At 37.9% G+C, this 24,593-nt stretch overlaps 6 protein-coding genes across 11 annotated transcripts; 2 read left to right on the top strand and 4 right to left on the bottom strand.

Annotated features, from left to right (window-relative positions):
• Nucleotides 1–133: 133 nt before the first annotated feature.
• LOC110843712 (beta-taxilin) lies at nt 134–3,090 on the bottom strand. The gene is made up of 8 exons (XM_022089738.2): nt 2,962–3,090; nt 2,790–2,894; nt 2,596–2,721; nt 2,388–2,519; nt 2,248–2,319; nt 1,961–2,175; nt 1,828–1,900; nt 134–1,754 (listed from the first exon to the last, which is right to left on the bottom strand). Exons 2-8 carry the CDS (start codon nt 2,883–2,885, stop codon nt 957–959), a joined length of 1,512 nt encoding a protein of 503 aa, XP_021945430.1. The 5' UTR covers nt 2,886–2,894; nt 2,962–3,090; the 3' UTR covers nt 134–956.
• Nucleotides 3,091–8,316, top strand: LOC110843711 (neutral alpha-glucosidase AB). 3 transcript variants are annotated; one of them, XM_022089736.2, is made up of 18 exons: nt 3,092–3,239; nt 3,330–3,476; nt 3,544–3,780; nt 3,860–4,048; nt 4,128–4,322; nt 4,396–4,497; nt 4,559–4,665; nt 5,214–5,350; nt 5,418–5,557; nt 5,628–5,706; nt 5,782–5,890; nt 5,964–6,041; nt 6,140–6,692; nt 6,747–7,002; nt 7,078–7,191; nt 7,250–7,359; nt 7,448–7,551; nt 7,623–8,316. In XM_022089736.2, exons 2-18 carry the CDS (start codon nt 3,364–3,366, stop codon nt 7,724–7,726), a joined length of 2,727 nt encoding a protein of 908 aa, XP_021945428.1. In that variant the 5' UTR covers nt 3,092–3,239; nt 3,330–3,363; the 3' UTR covers nt 7,727–8,316. The 3 variants fall into 3 exon arrangements, with proteins under 3 accessions (XP_021945426.1, XP_021945428.1, XP_021945427.1); XM_022089735.2 differs by having other exon boundaries at nt 4,559–4,674; XM_022089734.2 differs by having other exon boundaries at nt 3,091–3,239; nt 6,747–7,191.
• A 556-nt stretch (nt 8,317–8,872) lies between these two features.
• LOC110845337 lies at nt 8,873–10,111 on the top strand. 2 transcript variants are annotated; one of them, XM_035848310.1, is made up of 4 exons: nt 8,873–9,074; nt 9,185–9,384; nt 9,453–9,693; nt 9,758–10,111. In XM_035848310.1, exons 1-4 carry the CDS (start codon nt 9,057–9,059, stop codon nt 10,085–10,087), a joined length of 789 nt encoding a protein of 262 aa, XP_035704203.1. In that variant the 5' UTR covers nt 8,873–9,056; the 3' UTR covers nt 10,088–10,111. The 2 variants fall into 2 exon arrangements, with proteins under 2 accessions (XP_035704203.1, XP_021947430.1); XM_022091738.2 differs by having other exon boundaries at nt 8,874–9,384.
• A 66-nt stretch (nt 10,112–10,177) lies between these two features.
• On the bottom strand, nt 10,178–12,672 carry LOC110843710 (solute carrier family 35 member G1). Of its 2 annotated transcripts, XM_022089733.2 has the most exons (7): nt 12,014–12,670; nt 11,498–11,937; nt 11,329–11,424; nt 11,098–11,250; nt 10,720–11,030; nt 10,602–10,643; nt 10,178–10,541 (listed from the first exon to the last, which is right to left on the bottom strand). In XM_022089733.2, exons 1-7 carry the CDS (start codon nt 12,411–12,413, stop codon nt 10,424–10,426), a joined length of 1,560 nt encoding a protein of 519 aa, XP_021945425.1. In that variant the 5' UTR covers nt 12,414–12,670; the 3' UTR covers nt 10,178–10,423. The 2 variants fall into 2 exon arrangements, with proteins under 2 accessions (XP_021945425.1, XP_035704201.1); XM_035848308.1 differs by having other exon boundaries at nt 10,178–10,643; nt 12,014–12,672.
• A 2,493-nt stretch (nt 12,673–15,165) lies between these two features.
• LOC110843707 (Hermansky-Pudlak syndrome 1 protein homolog) lies at nt 15,166–18,523 on the bottom strand. Of its 2 annotated transcripts, none has more exons than XM_022089732.2 (12): nt 18,389–18,523; nt 18,055–18,297; nt 17,839–17,982; nt 17,647–17,759; nt 17,423–17,591; nt 16,979–17,354; nt 16,797–16,909; nt 16,051–16,734; nt 15,866–15,979; nt 15,719–15,801; nt 15,440–15,647; nt 15,166–15,373 (listed from the first exon to the last, which is right to left on the bottom strand). In XM_022089732.2, the coding sequence occupies exons 2-11, from the start codon at nt 18,187–18,189 to the stop codon at nt 15,473–15,475; spliced, it is 2,106 nt and encodes a 701-aa protein (XP_021945424.1). In that variant the 5' UTR covers nt 18,190–18,297; nt 18,389–18,523; the 3' UTR covers nt 15,166–15,373; nt 15,440–15,472. The 2 variants fall into 2 exon arrangements, with proteins under 2 accessions (XP_021945424.1, XP_021945423.1); XM_022089731.2 differs by having other exon boundaries at nt 15,477–15,647.
• A 4,733-nt stretch (nt 18,524–23,256) lies between these two features.
• Nucleotides 23,257–24,174, bottom strand: LOC118434538. Its single transcript, XM_035848307.1, has 2 exons — nt 23,892–24,174; nt 23,257–23,797 (listed from the first exon to the last, which is right to left on the bottom strand). Exons 1-2 carry the CDS (start codon nt 24,037–24,039, stop codon nt 23,475–23,477), a joined length of 471 nt encoding a protein of 156 aa, XP_035704200.1. The 5' UTR covers nt 24,040–24,174; the 3' UTR covers nt 23,257–23,474.
• Between the last annotated feature and the right edge of the window lie 419 nt (nt 24,175–24,593).

The following is a 24,593-nucleotide window of genomic DNA, read 5'->3' as shown; positions in this document are numbered from 1 at the left end:
GGCATGACATAGTAATCCAACCAAACCCGAGAAAGAAAGACTCGGGTAGACATGTAGACTATAAAAAATAGTTGGCACAGATTCAGCAAGCTCATTTTCTATGCAAAAAATAAAGAATGGATTTTTTCCACGATTTTTTTTAAAGCACCCATTTCAAAACTTTATTAATCATAATAGAAGAAACTGTTAGTATTATGTACATAATCTTATTTGAGGTATGTTAATATTCTAAAATTTTCAGATCAGTCATGATGAAGTAAGAATTTCCTTTACACAATTTCAAGTTAAATTCGTCTCGGGTGACTGTGTACTGACTTGGACAATACTGGCCATGTAATTTGCTATGGACATTTATGTAGTAATCTTAATCTTAGAATTAGTTAGTTAATTGGTTAATCAGTGCACACACGAGGTATTTCATGGTTTTTTTTTAGTAAGGGGGGCAAGCGTAGCATGATGACTTTGTGTTTTCCTCATGCAGGTTTTGTAAAACATAATAGGCTAGTCGTATAATTAGAGAGTAAGTGATGTGTTATAGGTAAGTATTTTTAGGTAGGTTCATCAGTTCAATAGTAGTGGTATAATGACCTAGTATGTAATCTAAGGTCAGTTTTTGCAGTCTCAAAGTTTACCTACTAATTTGAGGATGTGACATGACTAGATTTGGTTGTCGGTAGGATTAAAATGAAGAGATAACTAAATACTAAATACTAACTATAAATGAAGAGATGCGACTTCTGAGGTCCCCTCCCGTAACAAATAAGAATATGTAGTAAATACATCAGACAAAGAGTCAGTAAAATTAAATTGGTAGATTAAAACAAATGGTTAAAACGCACACAAAAACAACAAAAATCGAATAAACTAATAGTAAGTAATGACTGAAAGTGCAATTAATTAAGAATTATTAACCCAACAGTTTTTAAAAACAATTTCAAGGAAGTTTATGTAGGGTTTCATTTTTTGTTCTTTTTCTTGTTCTTATTCTTCTTTCCCTTGGAGCCAGAATCACTGGTGTCTCCAGGCGTAGTGGGGCCAGCAGTGGGGGGTTGTTCTAAGATTTTTGGTGGGGGTGGTGTTGGTGATGCTGTTTCCTTATTGGAAGTAGAGGTTTCTTTTTGCTCGGTAATTTTTTCCGGGGTTGTTGGGTTGCTGGGAAGGACGGGTTGTGCTGGTGCATTTCCGTTGGCGTCAATTGCTGGAGAAGGAGTCGCAGCAACATCTATTTCTGACTGACTTGGAGATTTGTCCTCGTTCTTAGAACCCTTGTTAACAGGGCTGGATAAGTTGTTGCTATCGTCATCAATCTTTTTGTCTTTTTTAGGACTACCGAGTTCATTTTCATTAGGTTTCTTGGGTACTTGATTTTCTTCAACTTTAACCTTAGGCAAAGCAGCTAATTTCTCAATTTCCACCTCCGTATTTATAGATGCCAGGGTCGCCACTGCCGATGCGGTCAGTCCCGTCACACCAGAGGCAGAGGACTCCGAACCACTCTCATGACCACTGGCTGATTCTTCTCCATTTTGTTTTTCAACAACCTGTCCCTTCAGCTCGAGTAGTAGATCTCTATTCTCCGTATGCAACGTACGGCAAAGAGTCTTCATCTTATCGAGATTTTCTTGACTTTTTTGCAAATCATCTTGAACACGGGCGTAATTTTCTCGCATTTTCTGCAATGATACGTTACTCTCTTCCCAGCGCTTTTGCCATTTGAAAGTCTCCTTCTCCAACTCTTTGGTTCGGGAGCTTACCTAAAAAATGTATGCAAATATAAGTAAAGCAAATTATGAGAGTTATATGGATATGTAGATTATTCGTTATTACCTTGTTCATCTCACTCCGAAACTCTTCATAGGAACCGTTCGTGTCCATCAAGGATTTTTGAAGCCCATTAAACCTGAAAGAGGGTAAAATGAGCACACCCCAAAAAACCAATAAACATTATGAATTGCATTACTTGTCTTCATAATTTTGAATCATTCCTTTCAATGAGACCTCGGTTTGTTTCGCGTCTTTCAACTGTTCCCGACTCTGGACTAGGGAGTCGGCCAACTTTTGCATTTCGCCAATAAGTTGTTGTTTCTCCTCTGCGCCTTTCAATTTGGTCTCGCCCAGGTCGATTTTGGCCTTTTGCAAAGAATCGTTGGTCTCTTTGAGAGCTTCTTGCAAAATCTGAAAAAAATTTTACCCGAATTATTTTACTGATAGCCACCACGGAAGCACGGCATTGATGCAATTAAGCACCTGCTCCCTTTCTTCGTAGTGACCCTTCAAAATTGCGATTTTCTTGGCCAATTCTTCATTCTCCCGTTTCACCTGAACATTACATTATAAATCATTACGTGATTTATGAACTTAATTGTAAATTATAAAGCTGTAATTACCGTCAAACTCTCGCTACTAATCGCAGCCAAGTTTTCATTAATTGACTTCATAAATCCCATATTGTTCTGAACCTCACTGGCTAATTCCTTTCCGCGAGCGTTCGCTTCCTGAATTTTTGACGAGCTTTCAGCCTACACAAAATATATGATAGACAATAGTTACTAAATAGAAAGTGCAAATCAATCAAAGCATAAAATAAAATCCCACCTTAATATACTTATTTTGTTTCTGCAACTCTCGACAAAGTCCTTCAAGACGTTCTTTCATTTGAAATGATTTCGTACACTCGACTTGCATGGCTTTGATCTTCATCTCCATTTGTTTAATGTCACCCTACACAAAATAATTAGTCCTCCATTTCACAAATAAACAATTATTTAACAAACGTAAACAATTTTTACCTTCAACCGTTTATTCTCCTTTTGTAAACTTTTGTCCATCTTCTCCGGCAATTCTTCGACAGACACACCCCCACTGGTCGGAAGACCGTTGCTCATCTTGCCAAACTGTCCCAGAATCAAAATTACACCATCAATTAACTATTAATTAATTGCCTTATTAATTTAAACTTACATTTAATTCAAGTTCAATTTGAGAATTTGGTGAAATGATGTTGGCCGACACGCAGTAAAAGCAATCGACAAAACTCTTCACCCCATAGAATTGAATCTCCCGCGGAGTTTGAGCACTTTGAATTACGTGTGCAATTTATTTCTCCGGCTCATCAACAAGTTTGTCAATTAATTTTTAAATAATTTGGTTTCGATTTAATTAATTGCACAATTATCTAAAAGTGTGATAAAGGTATATAATATTTATGCAGTAAGAAACCCCTTGGGCGACTTATTGTGGTGAGTTTGAAGTTTATAGTAATTCGATAAATTGACCGTTCACCGTACCGTTTGTCAAATATTATGCTGATATTTATTAATTCATTCTAGCTACAACCGTATTAAGACGGACGTAATCTACGGCATGATGAAGGATTTCGGCCCAACTGTGCTGATATTTTTATGTGTCTTCAACACTATCTGTGACACCGTGGACAAGAGCAAGTTCAAGATTTGTGATCAGTCCGGATTTTGCAAGTAAGTCGTTCTCCTAGTATCTCAAATATAGCTTGTAAAACAAATCTCATCTGTGTTTATTATTTAGGAGGCAACGTCACATCGCGGACGGGTCGTCTAATTTCGACGTGAATCTAAAATCTGGCCGTACTTTTAAGGACTATGCCGTATTCGACATTGTGAACAAGGACAATGGGCACAAATTTCTTCTCGAGGTGCACACCTACATGGACGGGACGTTTCGAGTGTTGATGAATGAGGAGAGCCCGTTACACCCCCGGTATCAAGTTGAGCATGCCTTGCTGCCTGATTTGAAGAAGGCGTCGTGAGTTTTTAAATGAGACATTTTAACTAATAGGGAAATAAGTTATGTTAAAATTGTCATTTTTTTGGCTTGGGGGCAGAATGGAATTTGAATCTGTTGGAAATGGTGAATCCTGGACGCTCGCTCACACCGGGATGAGGGACAAGTTTTACGTTCAAATTTTCGCAAGTCCCATGAAGCTAGACTTTTATTCGGGTGGGAAGAAAGTCGCAGTTTTCAACGGAAGGAATTCATTAAAATATGAACATCTACGGAATAAGCCAGATGTGTAAGTTAAAACACTGAGTAATCAATGATCCTGTAAAGAGTAATTCGTTTTGCAAATCTGTAAAATATTTTGTTTATAGAAATGATGAGCCCAAAGAAGACGGGGGCGAGGAAACTCCACAAGAACCGTCCATGTGGGAGGAACAATTCAGCAGTCACAGCGATAGTAAACCTCGTGGGCCAGAGTCTATCGGGGTGGACATTGACTTTCCTTTGACCCAGAATTTGTACGGTATTCCTGAACATGCGGATGATTTTAGGCTGAAGGATACTAGGTAACTATACGAAATATGATCTCATTTTCAAAATCACCGGAATTTGGCATGTAATTTATTTATTTTATCTCAGTGGTCGAGAGCCCTTCAGACTCTACAACTTGGACGTTTTCGAGTACGAACTCGACAGTCCGATGACCTTGTATGGATCTATCCCTTATATGATGGCTCACAGGTTTGTATTTCTTATTAATTTTGGGTCACAATTCATACGATTTTTCCCCTTGACGGATTAGTCCCGAACGAACGGTTGGAGTCCTGTGGGTCAACGCGGCCGAGACCTGGATTGATGTGAAGACTGGTGGGAGTGGAATTGTGGACTCCATCGTCAACTTAGTTGGTGGTATGTTAAGTATGTTCGCCACCAGGTTGCTTTTTGGGGAAAGGAGGACAAATTACGAAAATAATTATCCACATTTTAACGAGACTGGCTTGAAGTTTAATTTATTGGCGTGGTGCTCCTCTAGCTTCAATGTGGTTGTGCCTTGTGATGTATAAAGCATAGCTTATTTACCGTAAAAACTTGGTATTGGTTTATTCATTTACATTTCTATTTTTATCTAGGCTTCATTAATTTGGCGAAGGGAGCTATTGCTAGTGTCTTGTGTATAATTTGCTGCCATCATTTTGAATTTGCCTACTTTGATTCTTCTACCACTTTGCATAGTACGACTCATGTTAATATTTTAATTACCCGATCTACTAAATGTGCTCATGTTCTGGTTCATTTAAATTGTCTTTAATCCATGTCGATGAAACATAAATTGATAACCAGTGCACGAGCTCATTCATTATCATCCCTTATCTTCTTCTTGTACTGTCTTCCTCGACATTTTATATCCGATTTTATAATTACAAAGACAAAACTTAACAATTGCCACTGGACGACAGGTTCCGAGGACAAGGAGGGAAGGACGAGGTGGATGTCGGAGTCTGGAATAATTGACGCATTCTTCTTTCTTGGTCCTTCTCCGCTTGATGTGTTCAAACAATACGCAAAAGTCACGGGAGTCACACCACTCCCACAGGTACAAAACCCAAATTATGCAGGATCATTGATAACCAAATTTACTCAAATTTATCGTTTCCGTTTAGATGTGGGCAATTGGAAGTCATCAATGCAGGTGGAACTACAACGATGAGGAGGACGTTCGCGGAGTTGATGCTAATTTTGATAGTCACGACATCCCTTACGATTCAATTTGGCTTGACATTGAACATACGGATGGGAAAAAGTGCGAATTTTAATTTTGTCTATTTGTTGATTAGTGAAAACTATGATGTTTTCTCTTTGTGGGTTAATAGATATTTCACGTGGGATTCTCACAAATTTCCTCATCCTGTTGAAATGATTCAAAATATTAGTTCAAAAGGGAGGAAAATGGTAAAGTTAATAATTTAAATATTAGCACAATTATTTAGTACACTTATTAATTTAAACATTTACTCCTCACTATAGGTTACAATTATCGACCCCCACATTAAACGAGATGGAGGTTATTTTCTCCACGAGGACGCGCTTGCTAACGATCTCTATGTGAAGGACAAGAACGGAAAAGTATATGAAGGTCAGGAAATAGATTTCTGTGGCAAATAGTTTCATGAATTTGATTTCAATTCTTAATTTAATTCAAATTCCAGGATGGTGTTGGCCCGGATCTTCATCATATTTGGACTTCTTTGACCCCAAAGTCCGCGAATACTGGGCATCTCGCTTTGGTTCGTGTGTTTTATGTTTTATTTAATTAACTAATATAACCACGAAAGTTAGCGTTGAAACCAACTGAGATGAATTTTTACATTTTCACCATATTTAGCGCTTGACAAATATCCATCAACTCTGGATCTCTACACGTGGAACGATATGAACGAGCCCTCTGTTTTCAACGGCCCCGAGGTCACGATGCCGAAGGATATGATGCATTATGGAGGATGGGAACACCGACAAGTTCACAACATGTATGGCTTGATGCAAGTCATGTCCACATTTGAAGGACAATTACAACGCTCCGAGAACCAACTTCGACCATTCATCTTGACGCGAGCTCATTTTATTGGATCCCAACGTTACTCTGCCGTCTGGACGGGAGACAACATGGCAAACTGGGAGCATTTGAAGGCCTCCATTCCCATGTGTTTGTCTCTCTCGATTTCTGGAATGAGTCACTGCGGAGCCGATATTGGAGGATTTTTTCAAAATCCAGACGCCGAGCTGATGTTGAGGTGGTATCAAGCCGCCGCCTTTCAACCCTTTATGCGCAACCACGCCCACATTGAGACCAAGAGGAGGGAGCCTTGGTTGTTTGGGGATAGGACGACAGCTCTCATCCGGTCAGCGGTTAGGAGGCGATACGCCCTCTTACCATACTGGTAGGACTGCCCGTTATTAATTGTCTGGCCATCGATTAATTTAATTAATTACAGGTACACTCTTTTCTACGAAAACGAGCAGACCGGGGTTGCACCAATGCGACCATTGTGGGCACATTATCCCACCGATGCTAAAACGTTTGGCATCCAAGATGCTCATTTGATTGGAGAAAGCCTTCTTGTCCACCCCGTCACTGATAAGGGTGCCACAAGTATCAACGTTTACCTCCCACACGGCGTGTGGTACGATTTTTACAACTATATCAAATATGAGGGTGGTACCCACACGCTCACCGTGAATGACGATACGGTAAATAACAAATACTTTTTACTTGTAAAATTAAGAACATTACGCAATTATTTGATTCATTTTGGTTTTACGCAGATACCGGTGTTTCAAAGAGCCGGATCAATTATACCAACGAAACAGCGTATCCGTCGTGCATCCTCTTTGATGAAGGATGATCCTTACACGCTCTTTGTTGCGATTGACGAAAAGGTGATTTTATATTCAGTTTGATCTTGAACTTTAACTAATATTTAATTATACTAATTAGGGCGAAGCTCATGGAACGTTGTACATCGACGATCAACAAACATTTGAATATAGGACTGGTAGTTACCTGAAAGTTGATTTGACCTACAAAAACAATAAGCTCTCTTCAAAGTATGTGGACAATTGTATCTCCTAGTAAAAGCAAATTTGTACCGTTCATGCATTTAAATATTTGATGTTTTGATTATTATCGTTCTAGGGTTGTACACTCTGGGCCATCTTTCAATTCAAAAGAATGGATAGAACGCGTTGTGATTCTGGGGGCCAATAAGAAGGCGAGAGATGTCAAAGCAGTTAGCAAATGTAAGCCTATATATTTTAAATTTAAGAATTGTCTGTAAACTTATTGTAATTATTCATTAATAATTTTTTAGCCGTTGGTTCAGTCGCCCTCGAGTCTGAAGGGGAGCATCCCCTCGTTATAAGAAAGCCTGCCGTTCTAGTTAATGAAGACTGGGAAATCGATCTTCACTTTTAACCTGTACTAATAATCAATTAGGAGGCGATATTATTATTTCGAGCGAAATGGACTTTTACTCTTAATCGGCATCACACACAGCATTAATTTCCGAATGAAAAGAATCAATCCTTTCAATTATTCTGCATTTAAATTAATTATTACAGAACTTGGTTATCTAGAGTTGGGTTTAATTACGGTATTTTAATTTAATGTTCATTATTATTATCAGTCATTCAAGAATTATTACGAAGTAAGTATGTAAAAAATGTATTCCTTACACAGTTGTCCGTCCTTTCATAAAAAAATTTGAAATGATGGAACACTTTCAAGACTTGAAAATCTTGTCGAATTGTGATTATTATTAATTTAATTAAGTCAAATGTATGCATGCTTATTATTATTTTGTAGTATTTAATTAGTTGATCATTCCATAATGATGTTTGTTCGTTGTGTAGATTTCATAACAATTATTTAAAATTGAGTATTTTCTTTATGATAAGTTTCAATCCGAGTGGAAAATTATGTGGCAAATAACGATAAGCACACGTGTAAAATATTTGTGTTGGGGAAAACGAATAAAAATGTGATATGCACACATTACGAAGTCATGCCAAGCTATTTACTATTTACAAAATCATATCTACCAAATTCATGCTGGTTAAAAGACGAGAATAATTTAAAAAGTAGGCCACCGACCTAAATTAGACTGAGAATTTTTTTCTGCTAACTTTTAGAACTCTGTCTATCCACCGTTTGTACGGAGTCGAGAGCTTCTCTGATTTTGAATTGTCGTCATTAATACAAATCTGGCGATATTCTTACCTATGCTTTTCCTCGTCGTGTTCTATTAGAATGTTGTTAGTTAAAGAATAGCGTCGTATTTTTTTACCGTGATGATCTGCATGGCAAAATAGCACTGCGAGTGCAATAACTTCCACCAACCATAAAAAAATAGCAGGGAAGAGATTTTACAAAGGTTTGGTGGTGATGCACTTCCTTCACTTATTTATACAAGAAGAGACAGGTTGTAGACTTGCAGCAAAAAAAACTTGTTATGCATTATCTATCAGACACCAATTTTTTTTGTGCTGCGTGCAATTTGTAAAGTTAATAAGAAGCAAGAATGCATAGTACAGTCACCTTGTTTGGCATCTCAGATATGCAGCATCGGAAAAGACTACAAATTGCAGGTGCATTTAGTCTTTAGTTCCATGAAAATGTAGTGTTGAAGTCTTTTAACTAGACCAACGTCTAAAATTCACCTTAAAACATACATCATTATCATTTTGCTTTAATTTCCCATTTTTGGACTAACGGGACTTATTCAAATTTTTATTTGTGATGCTGCATGACTTTAACAGATAGAGTATTTACGTTTACACTTTTACTGAAATTTCAAATAGCAAAATGAATCGCCCAATATTTCCAGTATTTCTAACCCTTCTTTTAATTGTTTCTTCTTCTTCTGAACATAAGGTTTCTCCCAGGTCAGACGTTATAGTCGAAGGGATAACTGCTTATCCATCCTGGTATATTAGCGAGCCAACCAGCAGTACGACACAGACTCCGACTTTATATCGAATCGATGGGGCCTTGTACCCAGCCGCCCTTATCGGTCCGGTCACCCACGGCCCGGATCCAGAATACACCAAGGATACAACCCTTCGACTCAATGGGTACTAATGCTATACATAGTTAACTAACCAATTAAATTAACACTAAATTAAGTAAATAATTTTTTCAGCCAGGTCTACAACATTAAAGAATCCGGTCGACTCGGTCGTGGTGATTCATACCTACCAGGAAATGGTGGTGATGATGGTGGCTTATCGGATGGCGATGACGACACAACGCCTGTCCCAGTTCAAGGTGCCATAGATTATGTCCTCCTCCCACTCATCTTTCTCGCCATTGCTGGACCAATGTTCGTCATCGTATTCATCGTAATGGCCTCCGTTGAGTACAAATTAGCCCCAAATGTGCAGGTATTTGCATTATAAAATTTGCATATATTTGCCAAAATAGCATCTTGACACATTTTGTCCGCAGTTGAGAGAGGAGCGATCCCTCAACAACCGGAAACACACTTATTTCAACCTCCAGACGCTGTATACAGAGGGGGCGAAACCGTTCATGGAGCTCGTGGGGCGTGCCTTTGAGGATGAGAGTTGTCAGGAGCGGATCGCTTGTGAGATGGGGTCGTGGTCACGCGGCTTGAGGGAAATGTCGCCTGGATTGTTCGACTATACGGAAGGATTTAGCCGAATGCTGGTTCCGTCACGTTTTTCAAAGAGTTATGACGCCTACATGACATCCATTCGGAAGGACGGGGGATATAACAATTGTCTCAATTTTAATTTTACCTGCTTTACAAAATAAATTTTATTATTATCACATAAAGTATTTCAAGTAAAAATCATCCAAATTTTTTGATAGCTAGATTCCTCTAGAAAAATATGAACATTTTTGTTGAGCAAGGATTGAGCATTGATTTATTCGTGTAACAATTGCATACAAAATAGAACGTCAAATACGCTGAGGAAGTGGTACAAATGAAAGATAGACTAGCTAAACAAAATCCATGTCAAAATGTAATTAAATAATCAAATAATACACAAGTATCAAGAATGATATAAATTATTTTACATATATAAATAAACTTCAAATTATACAAGATTTCTCTGAAATATTTCGCACAAATTAAAGCGAAATGATTCACATTAGCAAAAACCGGAAACGCCTTCGCGACCTGTGATCTTCCGGTAGAACGGTGAGACACTTCCGGAAAGCGGTGAGCAGCAATCCAGCAATAATTATCATGGATCCGATCAAACTAAAAAACATAATTTTGATAAAATTTGCCTTTTTTGTCCTATTATAAAATTTTGCTGACCTAAAATAGTCCGGGACAACTCCGAGGAACGCAAACTGCCAGCTACATACACACACATAAGTTAATTAAATCAAAAAATTAATTTTAAATGACGCAATTAACTAAGCATTAAACTCACAGAAACGCGAAAATGACATCACAACTCTGCACCACCGCGACAGGCCCGGCCTGCTCAAACTTAAGCGCGATGATGATAAATGACTGCGCGAAGAAGGTTATCACTGCCAAGGCCACGCCGTACATGGCGTCCGTCGCATTTTGGGGCAGTTTAAAGACGCCAATGGCAAAGGCAAAAATGACGCACTGCAACGTCCCCCAGACCCCGGAGGAGAGTGATATTAACGAAAAGTGAGAATTCCTCAAGTAGCGTTGAATCACGAGAATCGCTGCGGCAAGGATCATGCACCCCAATGCCATACAGACCCCAATCTTCAAAAATAAATCCTGATTAAAATCTATACTTAACGAATAATTAACTAATTATTTGCAAACCTACCAAAATGTCCGTATCGAAACTCTCCTTTCCTGTGAGCATGGGCGGTCGTGAAATCACAACGACGCCCGCCATCGTCAGCAAGGCAGTAATTATGGGGACGATTGCACATTTTTCGCCAATGAAGCAATGCGCCAATAAAGTGACGAAGACGCTCTAAATAAATAGAAATTATTGCAAAATACGTCTCTAAAGGTGGGCTAAAATAATTGAAATATTCAAAAAATTAAGTACCGTCGAAGATGTTATGACCATTGAATCAGCAACTTCCAAGTATAAAAGGGAGTAGAATTGCAGGATGACGCTCCAACAGCCCAGAATACCACGGAGCTACGTAGTAAATAATTCGTCATTTTCAAAATTTCTGAAAAATTTCTGAAAAAAATTAACATTTTTTGCTTACCATCAACACCGTGAAAGCAATCACTTTTTCACGCGTCTTCAACGGCCAGACAGGTTTGAAGTCGGGCTGTTTCATGAGCACGACTCTGTAAAGGACGAGGAGGATGGAAGGGGCAAAAACGCCTTGAAAACGCCAAATGGAAATCATGAAGGGATGATAATCGTCCTTAAGAAGTTTGGCAAGCAGTGCAGCTAAAGAATAGAGCAGGCCGGAAAGGAGGGTGAGTGTGAGACCGATATATTTTCGACACCCGGTCGCATTCGGTTCGTCACTATCGTCCGAATCGTCCACGTCTTTCTTTTCTGTTGTTACCTTCTCGTCGTTTATGGATGACTGAGACGTTGCCCAGGATGACGCGATGGACTCGATGGAATGCAGAGAAGAGTCAGACTTACTTAAACCTGGGCGCAAATAGTCGCTAAGTCTGTGGTCGTCTGGGTCTGTAAATTTCAAAAATGGTAAAATTTCATAAGTACTTAAATCTAAAATTTCTGATTTGCAATAATTTTCCCTTACTTTTCCCCTGATTTGCTACCACCACTTCCACTACAAGAGCGTCATCTCCAGGGTCAACTTCCTCTCCAGGGACGAGAAATTCATCCCGATTAGAAAACCCGAGCGATTTTTCGAGCGTATTTTTCAACGAGGCGATACTACTCCGTGCCGCCATCATAGTACTCTCTCCACCAGCGCTATTAATATTCTTGGTAATACTGACCGTACTACTTCTTCTGGGAGCAGAGGACAACTTCCGGTCTAGGACATTGTTCCTGTTGCTTTCACAGTCGCCTCCTCCATCATTGCTCTGGACGGAATTAGCTCTGCTGTCTCGTCGACGTGAGTTTTCTTCTGACGGTCTCCTCGTTGTGGACAAACCTACGTCGAGGTATTCTGGAAAATCGATACTTCCACTCATACTGACGGAGAAGAGACACAGAGAAACAGAAACACGACACACTTAAATATTTCACGAGTTATTACGACAATTCCCAAAGGAAGGAGGACAATGCAATAACAGTGAAAAGGAATATTTACTGTGAAGGTTTCATGTAAAATGTTTGTGTGTCAAAAATTGCGTCAAGTTATGGCTCGCTTAGGGATGATAAGCCATGCTCGCGTGTGGCTGTGGAGTGTGTACCACTGGAAGGTGCCTGCCAAAATTATGTAGCTGGTCATTGGTGATGCTGCGGTTTATATAGGAGACGACGGGATGATGCCGTGATGGATAAGAAGTAAGTGCAAATTCCAGGCGAATAAGTTGCACATATTTTATGCGTAGAGCTTTATCATGAAGTTATTAAATGTTTAGATTCATGAAATGTTTTGATAACAGGATTGGAATCGAGGATCGATTTGATACTCCATTTAATATTTAATAGTTACGATTGTAAGTGAATGACGATAAAAGTGACGTCGACTTTTTTGAGACGTCATTTTTAATCACGGGATTTATTTTCAGCTTTGATTTTCACCTTGGTCATAATTAATTTCGGCTGCGTACAGATTTTGTCTCACTTTCCCATCCATTCATATACGGTGATGCAATCCAATTAGCAAATTATTTCTCGTGCCAGAAACCCAGCCAAAGTTCAGTGTTATTTAATTTGTTGCGCATCAGTTAATGTTAATTGGTTAGAAATAGAGCAATATTACAAAACACATGATAATTGATTGGTCGTCACATGTGTGTAGTTGGTCATTGGCCTGGTCGTTGTTACATTTTTGGTCATTATGTATGTGTCCTTTGAGACAGTGGATTTCTTTAATATTTCCATTCTGTCTGAGGCATGATGAGACCTCGCCATTGTTACATTTTGGGAAATTTGAGACTCTGCTCAAGTGCTCAAACTCTGCATATTTCCATTCTGAGGCAAGATGAGACTCCTGCCTTGAAAAACAGTCTCATTTTCCCATCAATCTGGCCTGGCCATACGCATAATTGACACTGGTTATAATTGATTCATGGACAACAGCAAAATGAAGAAAACTGGTGATATCGGGTTATGTTTTTTTGCCAATTAAAGTTGAACCTTATCATCCTCGTGTCCCTCACCTCTCGATCTCGATCTCTATTGTCCTCATCCATCCAGCAGTACAATTACTTAATAATACGTACCATCACATGCATCATTTATAAGTTTGACACTTTCTGCGATTAAAAGTAAAATCTTGTGTACACAAATTATTGTATTATTTATTGCTGCCTTCTAAATAAAGGTTCATGGTCACTGAGAGAGCAATCCCGACGCAATTATAATACCCTCACCTGGCCTCGCTGGGTTGGATTAATGAACTAAATTATACACTTTTTTCACCCATTAAACTACCTACTCAATTTTTGCGTAATGTGTTTACTTTACCCTGTTTTTTGCAAATATATAATACAAATGATCTCATTGACATCATCGCTACCCTTCAATTGTGTTGCTTGACTAGATTACGTGACCACCACGAACGATAAATATTGCATAGTAAAGATTTAGGATGGATTGAAAAATCGGATCCATTTGTTTTATAAAATACTAATTTTACAAATTATAATTTTGCAAAATTATTATTGCAAAATTATTTTGTGAAATTAATATTTTGCAAATTTTTTCGTTATATTTTATGCTGATGATTTACGATTTTGTTTGCATATGTACACATAAGATGCAAAACCAGAGTGATTGACTTCTTATCATAATTATGCCGATATTTCGTCATTTATAATTAAGCGTCTCCAATTCCGGCGAAATCTTATTTTTTGCCAACTAATTAAATATAATATTTTGCAGTCCGATCTGGTTTTGTTTTTGATCCAATTTTACCAAAAACACCATACATATTAAAAATTTATAAAATTGACAATGAGGAAAACGAGTTACATTGCATAGATAAATACTTCCCAAGTTACTTAATGACCACTTGAAACTAAACTCGAGCAATGTTTGAGGTTGCTCAATTATAAGTATTTTGGATTTAATCTTAATCTCACAGCCTAACTATTTAGAACCTACATACAACATAAGCGTGTGGGTGGTGTGTGTGCACTCGCTCACTCGAGGATAAAGTGCGTAGATAAGTTGTTATCATCTAATAATATTGTAGTTCCATATCGTACTTATCCCGTCACATTTTAGCTTCACTAATAATTAATTCAGTGGCTTGACTTGATTCCGTAAATAAAATATCGATCGATCTTGATAAAATCAATTAGTGTTTGTTTTATAATAATCTTCTTTCAAGGCAAGGAAAAAAGGGATGGGTTTTGGGTTTGGCATTCCCAAAATTCAATTCAATGGGAATGCATGAGACGGACAACTAACCATGAATTAATTAATTAATTGAGTAAACTAATAACCATGAAATTGTGTATGAAATGTGTGGGAGTCACTAATTAGTTGAGATAAGAAATATTTTGTGCGATGCAGAATCAAAAATTTTATCTGGTTTTAACCAAATTCTGCATGACATGGGGCATGACCTAAATGTGTATGTGAAGTTGGAGACGTACTATTTTTCGCACGTATGTAATGTACCCAAAATAAAATCAAAGGAATGACGGAGACAGACAGACATTAAAAATCTGATAATTTCATATATTTTTGTCTCTGCTCAGCTTTCTTTACACATTTTAAACAGAATTTTCTTGTCCTCGGGTAATAAGAATTAATTAAGGCGTATAATGTTCAGTAATTAATTAATATTTATTTAGTTAGCGTATTTATGTATCATTTCAATAAACTAGTACAAAATAAGCACCGTATTGATATTGATCCCTCAATTGACATTGAAGATGCGAAAAATTAAAAATAGAATGTATTAAGTATATCATTTCGTTAAAATCCATGAATTGGGTAAAATAAATTCATCAACGTGTCGTTGTCGAAGTTGCTGTTAAAACGATTAAAAGTTTGGCATTAAAATATTAAGACGATAATAAAATTATGAGCGTATTACATTTGGTCAAGCACGGCACGAAAAAATGTGTGATTACAATAAATCCATTGCCACATTGGTTCCAATATATTCGTCAAAAATATTGGTGGCGAGTCGTCTTGAATGTTCTAGGACGCAAGAGGATGTCACCAGACCCAAGTGGATGCAGAATAACTCGACGCACCGAACCTTGGAGGAATTGTTGGGGAAGCATTCCGCTATTACTCGCCTAAGAAATATAAAGTTGAAGTTTGTATAAAAATAGGAAATTGACGGATCGAATTATTAATTATTAATTACTGGTAGAAATCGCCCGACATTATGCCTGGAAGAGGGTAATTCTCCCACGGCATGGCGGGTTGCTTGGGGCGGATGGATGTTCCCTGAACAAAAATCAGTTTAGATTATTCGGTTTGCATTTAATAGTTGTTGAACAATTTAAAGTACCGAGTTATCTTCAAACCAGAGGAAGTACGCGTAATTGAAAGCACCGTCTTTCCACATGAGAGAAAAGTGACCCTGCTGCATGTGGTCTCGAGCGAATTTCACCATTCCCCAAATCTGGACATGTATTTTATATCAATTTTTAAACTGTAAGGACATACACCACTTTTTCAAGAATATGTGCATACCTTGGGCTTGGTCAACTTGATGGTCTCCTCCTTTGAAAAATCCACCACTGGCAAGATAACAGAATGTTTATTCCGATCCACATAAATGAAGTGAACCAAGCCAGGAAATTCTTCGAGATACTTGTTTATAAATAAACTTTCTCTGCTCTCCAGTAACAAACTTGTTCTTGTACTGTTCCCACTACTTCGCCTACTTGATTTCGTTTTGAGGCGAAGAAATCCCCAGAAATCATCCGTGTCAGTTTTGATCTGTTTCCATACCATGTCCAACGGCGACAGCGGTGGCGGTGATGATTGTTTCTGCTGCTGCTTACTAATACTAAAAAACTTGCCACTGCTGCTCTCATTCGGAGGAGGAGAGGGCGACAAGAATCTCTCATTGTTGAAATAAATTCGGAAAATTTCTCTGAAAATGTCCACCAGCGGCATGGCTTGGACGGTTATGGGTTCTTTCGATTTTAAATATTGTTGAAATCCGGTTCGAAATCGGTCCCATCGTGTCCCCAGTTCGTTTCGGAGGTTGAGATTTTTATGCTTTTTTAACAACTCTTGCAGCCTCTTGGTAGTAGACTCGAGCCGATCGAAGGAACTTTTGTCGGTGAGAATGTCTCGAGAGGCGTTATGAAATAGGATGGATTGTTGGAAAGCTGATATCGCTGTGGTGGTAAGCGGAGCGGTGGGTGGCTAGATATAATTTTATTCATTAAAATTACATGTCCACAATTAAATTATTTATTTTTAAGTACCTGAGACACCAAGACGAAATATAACCCATTCTGCACGATTCCGACATGAGCGATGTGTGGGACACAATTCCCATGCTTGTCTTTCAGTAGAATAGCGTATTTCACAACCTTATCTGTAATTTTAAACTAGAATTTTATATCTACACTTAATCCTCCTCTTCAACTACGAGCTATGCACATACCGTCATCGCAATCCTCCGCATCCACAAAATCCCAACCACCACCTCCATTTGAAGCATCGTCCCCCTCGTCATCCTCATCCTCTTCGGAAAACTGTTGTTTTGTCGCCACGTTATCCAAATTAAGTGACGATTCTGCATCCGTTGAAGTCGTTGAGCTGCTCTCACCACCACGACTTTTCTGTTTCATCGAAAACTTTGGAATCGGCCCAGCCACGTCGTTTGTCCGCCTCTGATGTTTCGTCTTGTGACAGAGGAGAATGAGGAAGAGCAGGTCTTCCGGTGCAAGATTGACCGCATTCTTGGTCGAGTACCAAGACAAGAGTTTTGTCTCAAGAAATAACATTGTGTGGACGGAACTTCCGACCTCGTCTTGCACCTTGATGTATATAACAATATCAGGTTTTTTGATTTCTACGATTGCCTGTTGATACAAAAATATTATACCTTTCCGGCCACGGCATGAAGCGAGTTGACTAATGAAGTATTGAGCTGTTGGGCAACTTTAACTTGAGAAATTCCCTCGATCATAAAAGCTTGGTCCGAATTGTAAAGAAAGTTCCAAGACGAGAGGAGATTATCGAGAAGCTTGGCGTGTGAGGGGGATGATTTCAGTCTACAAGCGAAATTATGTTAACTTTTTTTCAAACATTAATGTAAAAAATAGTTACATTGACACATCCGGTCCAACCAAGTAGCCCACGAGAGTAATGGTGATTCCGACCGATCTCTTTAAACTGGACACTTCTTCGTTGCCCACTCTCAAAAAGAGAAAGCCCATGTACTAAAATTACGACAATTAATATGTTAAAATTCATTAAACTAAATAAACTTGCAAGAAATTGTGTCGCCTCTTTTCGTACATCTTGAAACACAATATTCGTCCCGTCGTTACATTGCAAACTGTTGTACGGATTCCCAAATTGTTCTCTCATAAATCGTTGCGACGTGACCAGGGGCGAAAACAGTTGGATCAAAACGTTCGGATCCAATGCCATTTTTCCAGTCTGTGAATTTTGCACAAAAAAAAATCATTTACATATTGAAACGGTAATAAAAACTGTAAATATCTTGCTTACGCCAAATGGTTGGCTGTGTTCGCTGGAAACGAGACCTTGTGCAGACGCCAACTTCCGAACATGTTTCACAAATCGGGGGCAACAGTTTAAATAGATGAGATCGTTAAGATGATCGAAGACGAGGGTCCCCTTCATTTTGCTCGATGTATAAGCTTCACAGTTTGAAATCGCTTATAATTTTAGAGGCCAGGCATTGGTAGATGTTTGAAATACCCATCCAACCAATTACAATTTCCAGATTGACTGTTAAATTAAATTAAATTAAATTAAATGTAACAATTAATGGTGCAGTCGTATGTAACAAGTAAATGAAATTCATGACGAGAAAACTTACCAATTGCTTGCAATACAACTATCTTAACTAAATGATAAAATCGGTTTAATCAAGATGAGCACTTAAATGAACAATTATCAGATATTTCAGTATATTTCAATATATTCACAAGATTGAACCCCGGGCAGATTTTTCCAAACTGGGGTGACCATTTCTTTGTTCTCATACATACATTGTTTGTTTATTCATGACTAACTAACTTAACTAAACTAACTAAATAATAAGTCATAGATTGTTAGATTGTGTATTAAATATTGGATCTTAGGACCCTTTGATATCTATTTATTTATTTTAAAATAAAAATAACCGATAATAACAATAACAAATAAAACATGACACATGACTCTTCAAACAATAAAAAGCGTATGATTTTCATGACATTTTCTGGTAAAATTATCGCTATAAAATTAGTCCAGGACTGGTAATTATGTTTGAAACTTAATTGAGCATTTTAAATCCATGTTTGCAAGCGTGAGTTTAATATTTGACTCGTACAGAAATTCACTAAAACTAATGTACATACGCAATTCCATAAAAATTCATAAAACATTGCAGAATTAGGAGGCTTTCAGTTCTACCCTTGGCTAATAACTCAATTGACTAATTAAAAATTAAAGCCTTCAAAACTCTTGATATTCCTTTCAGACTTGCAGCCCTTTAAATATAATCAAGCTGAGGAACCTTCATAGTCATCAGTGGGCGTTACCATCGCCGTCGTCGTCGTCATTACACCTGCACACGACTCATTGAACACTTGAAATGACCCAACTTCCAGATAAGCTAAGTCTCCTCCCACCACGAAAACCTCCCTTCCGTTGCCTTCAACTTTGACGAGAAAATCACTGAAATTTGGCTTTCCAAATAAAGCGACACACACACCATTTCTGCCACCGGGACGTTGCAGTCTGACCCTGGAGACACGCTTCACTTTAGAAAATGATTCCCCGTAGGAGTGGAAAATTGAGGGGTTTGCTAAAATTGGGGAAAAGATGGGATTAATTTTTTGAAAATTACTTTTTAGCCCGAGTCAGGGCTTATGGAACCGTCATGTCCGTCCGTCCGTCTGTCCGGCACGATAGAGCCAAAACGGCTGAACCGATTGACTTGAAATTTTTACCATATGCATATAGGGCAAAGTTAGGAAACGAGTTCGAAGATGGGCGAAATCGGTCAAGTGGTTGACCAGTGGGGGTCATCTAGGTGGGTGGGGTATTGTGCACCAAAAGTTCAAAATTGTCGTAGAAGGCTGAAATTTGGTACAGAGGTTGCTAATGGCTCCTAATAGATGAAAATGACTAAAAGTTGGAAAAATTTTCATCTTGAGGGACCCTATGGGGTGACCCATACCGATTTTTCAAAATCGTTATAACAAGCTGAAATTTGGTAGATAGGTTGCTAATGGGTATTAATAGAAGAATATGACATAAAATTGGTAAAATTCTTATCTGGAGCGACCCTATGGGGTAACCCATACCGATTTTTAGAAATTACTTTAAAAACATGAAATCCGGCACGGTGATACCTAATGGCTTCTCACGAAAAGATATGAAGCTAAAACTGAGCAAATTTTAACCAGAGTGACCCTGGAGGAGTCAGGGACTCTGTCCCTGACTCGGGCTATATGGAGTCTGCACTGTAGGTTTTTTTAAAAATGATTATTTACATACATTGATACGAAAATGTGACTTTTGGGTGACTCCTTGGCGCAATGGGGCTCGTCGTCGCTTCCGGTGTCCAGTGCAGGAGTCCAATCGCGACAAATATTCGTAACAATGAACCAACCATGATGAATGTCAATGTCATTGAGGTAAGTAAACTTATTTTATTTTCTTTGAATGTTAATGGACATTTGAATATATATGCAAATTCATGTGTCCTTTTCTTTAGTGACGCTATAAAACTTGTGACTTTTTGTCCAGTTCGAGCTCATCATTTTATACCGGTTTCCTCATGTCAACGTTGATTGATAATTTACCGCAGATTTACATATAACGTTCTTGGCGTCGTCATCAATTAGTAAATTGCATACATATGTGCGAGAAAATGACCAATTACGCTATAATTTAGCGTATGGGCATATACTCTTAATCCTTCCATCCATCACATGTGGGAGGATGGATGGATTTGCATGTAGATTCATGATTGTGGATGAAACGAGGGGAAAAAAAGTGCTCATCAATTTTGTTTGGTTGGTTCATGATCCAGCCTAACGTTGGTGTTGTCTGGAAGGCTAAGTCTGGAAGGCTTACAACGACTCTGAGACGTATGTATTGGTATTATGCAATACCGCTACTTTTTGCTCTACTGTCCAGTTCAGTGAAATTGTACAACATTGACTAGTTTTATTTGCTTCAATTACTCCAATTTAAGCCAATTTAAGATTTTATGAAAGTTAATGTATCGACATGAACTTTGATCGTGGTGTGGAGTAAAAAAAATCCAGTGCAGTTTTGATGTTGGCAGATTTACTAAATACTTTTTCTCGCGTGTAATTTAAGTTCAAAAATCTGTAAAGCTTTCTATTTTCGAGGCTTTACTAAATAGTACTTCAGAGTAAGTAATTTCAATTTCAGAGTTTTCTATTAACCATTTTAAAAACCCGTATGGGTTTGGGTCACCTTTGGAAGTAAAAATTCTTGAAATTTGCATCTTATTAAAACGTTCACTTTCATGTCAAATTTCAGCTTTCTATCACAATTTATATAATGTGCGGTGCTATTTACGCCCACCGGTTAAATTTGGTAAGTCTACATAAGCTGACTATATAGTTCATTGGCTTATCCGTTAACTTGTCACAGACAGACGGACATGACAATTCCATGAGCTCTTTCTCCGGCTAAAAATGAATTTGAATTGAGATTTTTGCAGTGCGAAAATGTGTCAAAAATCTGTCCATGACTTATATAAATTCTATTTACATATTTACATTTATGGTACAAAAAGTATAAAATCTACTCTCACAACGTATATATTTACATTTGCACAACAATTTCTTTGGGTAGCGTTATTTCTTTGGCATCGTTCAGTTTTCATTAATCAGGGTCAAGTTTCGTCTGGGTCAAATCAGGGTCAAACTTTACGGACTGGTACTGTCATAATCTTCGGCTGCAAGCGACCTGGCGGTCGTGGTGGTGATATCAGTGCATGGCGACACCTCGTATTTCGTCACGTGGAGTAAGGTCGAGTTAAAGGTGATGGTCCGATCTGCCCTGGAAATCTTGGCATAAGGGGTCACCACCGCACTTACAGTGGTGAACAGGACGAGGCACATCTCTTGCCCGGATGTCCCGACATCGCACTGAAATTCAACCCTGGACACGTTTCGGTTGATTATTTCACTCGCACTATAGTACGTCGTCTCGTGATCTGAAAAAAGTGTAAAAAGTTTTTTATTATATATAAAAACAAGAAGTTTTAAGACAAGAAATAAATTTTAAAAATTCCTAAAAAATTTCCGCCAAAAAATTTTCTTACTCTTACCTCCAATCTGAAACTTGACCGTGATTGGACGACTTATCGATGGTTGTGGTGTTTGTGGTGGGGACCTTAACGCGCAAGCTTCCCCAAGTCCAAGAATTATACTCGTCACAACCATGCGTGTAATAATCGTGCCGGAAATTGAGACCATTTTTTCAGTCAAGATTTAAAATCTGAAGCTCGGTTAGTAAAAAATTTAGCGTTAGCTAACGAGAGAAAGTTAAGTTAAGGAGAGAACAAATCTTTAGGATTTTGTAGTTAACTGGACAAGAAATGAAGTTAAAGTGAGTGACCACTCTGCGCACTTGTCCGGATTTATAGTAACTCAGTCATAATGTATCTGATATAAAATGACCAATTGATCAATTTTACATAATTAAGAGTACCACAATAAATTCATTACATGCAAAACAAGCAAAAGTGACCAGTCCGAGTTCATAAACTTCATAAGTTTTCATGAGACTGCCTGGCTTTCCATTCGCGACAACTTGTCTGTGCATTGCAGGAGATAATTTTTACCCTGCGTTTTCATACGTTTGTTTATGACGTTCATGATCGTCCTGCTAATCTCTTAATTCGCATGTCCTGTGAGCATGTTTAGTTTAAATAGCATGCAACCTTGGCCTTAATCAAAGGGTATGGATTGAAATATATACAACAATATGGACAAAATATTGAAAGTAAAATGTGAGAAATAAACTTTATTTAGGACTTAATTATCAAATTATGTAAAAACAATTCTTCAAATTTCAATTTTTTTTCAAGTTCTGAGGTTCTGACTTTTTTCCAAAATGTAAAAGATTAAAATACTAAATTATCTTTAAATTATTTAAAAACAACTCATCTTCAAATTTCATATTTTTGTAAAATTCTGTTTTTTCCAAAATGTAAATTATGTACATAAATAAATTATTACATACGTGTAAAAATAATCAAGTAATTTACATATAAAAGTTTTTTAATATTCAAATTCAACTTATACTTGACTTATGTAAATACATACGCACATTATTTTACATCCTGTGTTATCTTATCAATTCTGATTTTGATAACAATGCCCGCACGCGAATGATATTATGTTACTCATTTTTTTTAAACCCGTCATACTCATCTTCCGGTAAAAAATGACTATATAATTCTCGTCCCAATTGCAGTGATGCCCATTGACTCAGAGATAGCTCATGGTTGTAATTAGGTACCAGCAGATCTATCTGCACTTTCATGAACCAATCTTAAGAAGCAGTCGTGTTGTAGTAGTTCATGAAATACGACAACACAAAATTCATCAATTACGACAGCTTCATGTAAATCTCCAGTGCAATGAATGACCCACGTGCACGTTACTGACCACACCACAAAATAAATGTGATACCCACTTTTCTTTTCAGAAGTTCTTTTTACGTTCCATCCTTTTATTTAACAAACCACAATATAAAAATATTAAGAAATCAATCATGATACATAATTGAGTAATATGTAAATATGTAAAATTCTCCATAAAACTGAAGATACGGAAACGTCTCAACTTTGAAACACGATTATTTACAGGAATAAATTATCTATTTAGTAGCCTTTTGAAATTGATTTCCTAATTTTTTTTTGCTTTTCGTCATTTATTCATGGCGTCGTAATCCGGTCGTGGTGTCGTTGTTGGGAGGGTGGGCACTGCGCCTTCGCAGGTGTCACATGACCCGTGGCAGTACCGGAAGGATTTAATTTCTCGGGTCAGCGTGCTTGGGGGCAAGGAAAAATCTAAGGTCAACACAGGGTCGATACAGTTTCTATGATGAAAAAGGATGGCACATCGTTCTGCTCTGGCATCTTCGCCACGGTCAAGTCGAACTGTTAGCGAGTTCCAGTTTTGACCGACGTGGTCGGGAAGTTGGTCACAGGACACGGAAGATCGGGAGGTGTATTTATGTTCATGGTTTCCTGAAAGAAGAAAAAATGGATTATTAGTTTTTCAGAAATTTATTTTTACAGATTTTAGCCATGCATAAAATTTTGTCAAGATTTGTTTACATACCTCCTTTAAACCAAAAGATAAGTTTGGATGCCGTTCTAGGATTGAAATCGATACTTGGTGCGGCCTTCGTTACGGAGAAAGTTGTTGAGAGGATGAGTAGCAAAGTTGAGATCAGTTTGACTTTTGGGGAATTTGAGATTCTGGCCATTTTTTTCTGGTTTCTTATTTACTTCCTGTTTCTTTTAGGTTTAGTTTCACGGTACGTTTTATTTAGTTATTGTTAGCTGTTTCACAGATTACTATTTGGCAAAAATGTTGCACCCTGACTCCTCAGTCTTATCAGTTTGACTTTCTTATTTGGAATGAATGTCCAGCCACCACCTTGTCCAGGTTTATATATGATTTGGACAAATCTGATGTGGCGAGGGCAATTCCGGTTCAATTATCACCATCAGCATCATCATTCATTTACTTACAATTCCATGCATCAATTTCCCATTCGACAGGCAATAAAAGTACGTCACGTTATTATACCAAAATTTGTGCAATATTCTCCTAGCCTACTAGCTTTTTTTTTACCGGCCGGTAAAGCACAACCAAACCGCGAATACTACGACATTGTGAGGACAATGCATTTGACAGCGTAAATCTGCATGCATACGTAATTAACAAACTTATTAAAAGGCTTGGTGGTGGTGGTGGTCTGCTGGTGGTCATTGGTGTCCAATAATTGCCGTGGTTTCAGTGGCCGCGGAAGGGTGT

Source organism: Folsomia candida, unplaced genomic scaffold, assembly GCF_002217175.1.
Source record: "Folsomia candida strain VU population unplaced genomic scaffold, ASM221717v1 Fcan01_Sc002, whole genome shotgun sequence".
NCBI classification, from domain to species: Eukaryota; Metazoa; Arthropoda; class Collembola; order Entomobryomorpha; family Isotomidae; genus Folsomia; species Folsomia candida.
The sequence above is the reverse complement of the archived record's forward strand: the minus strand, read 5'-3'. Positions and strand labels throughout refer to the sequence as shown.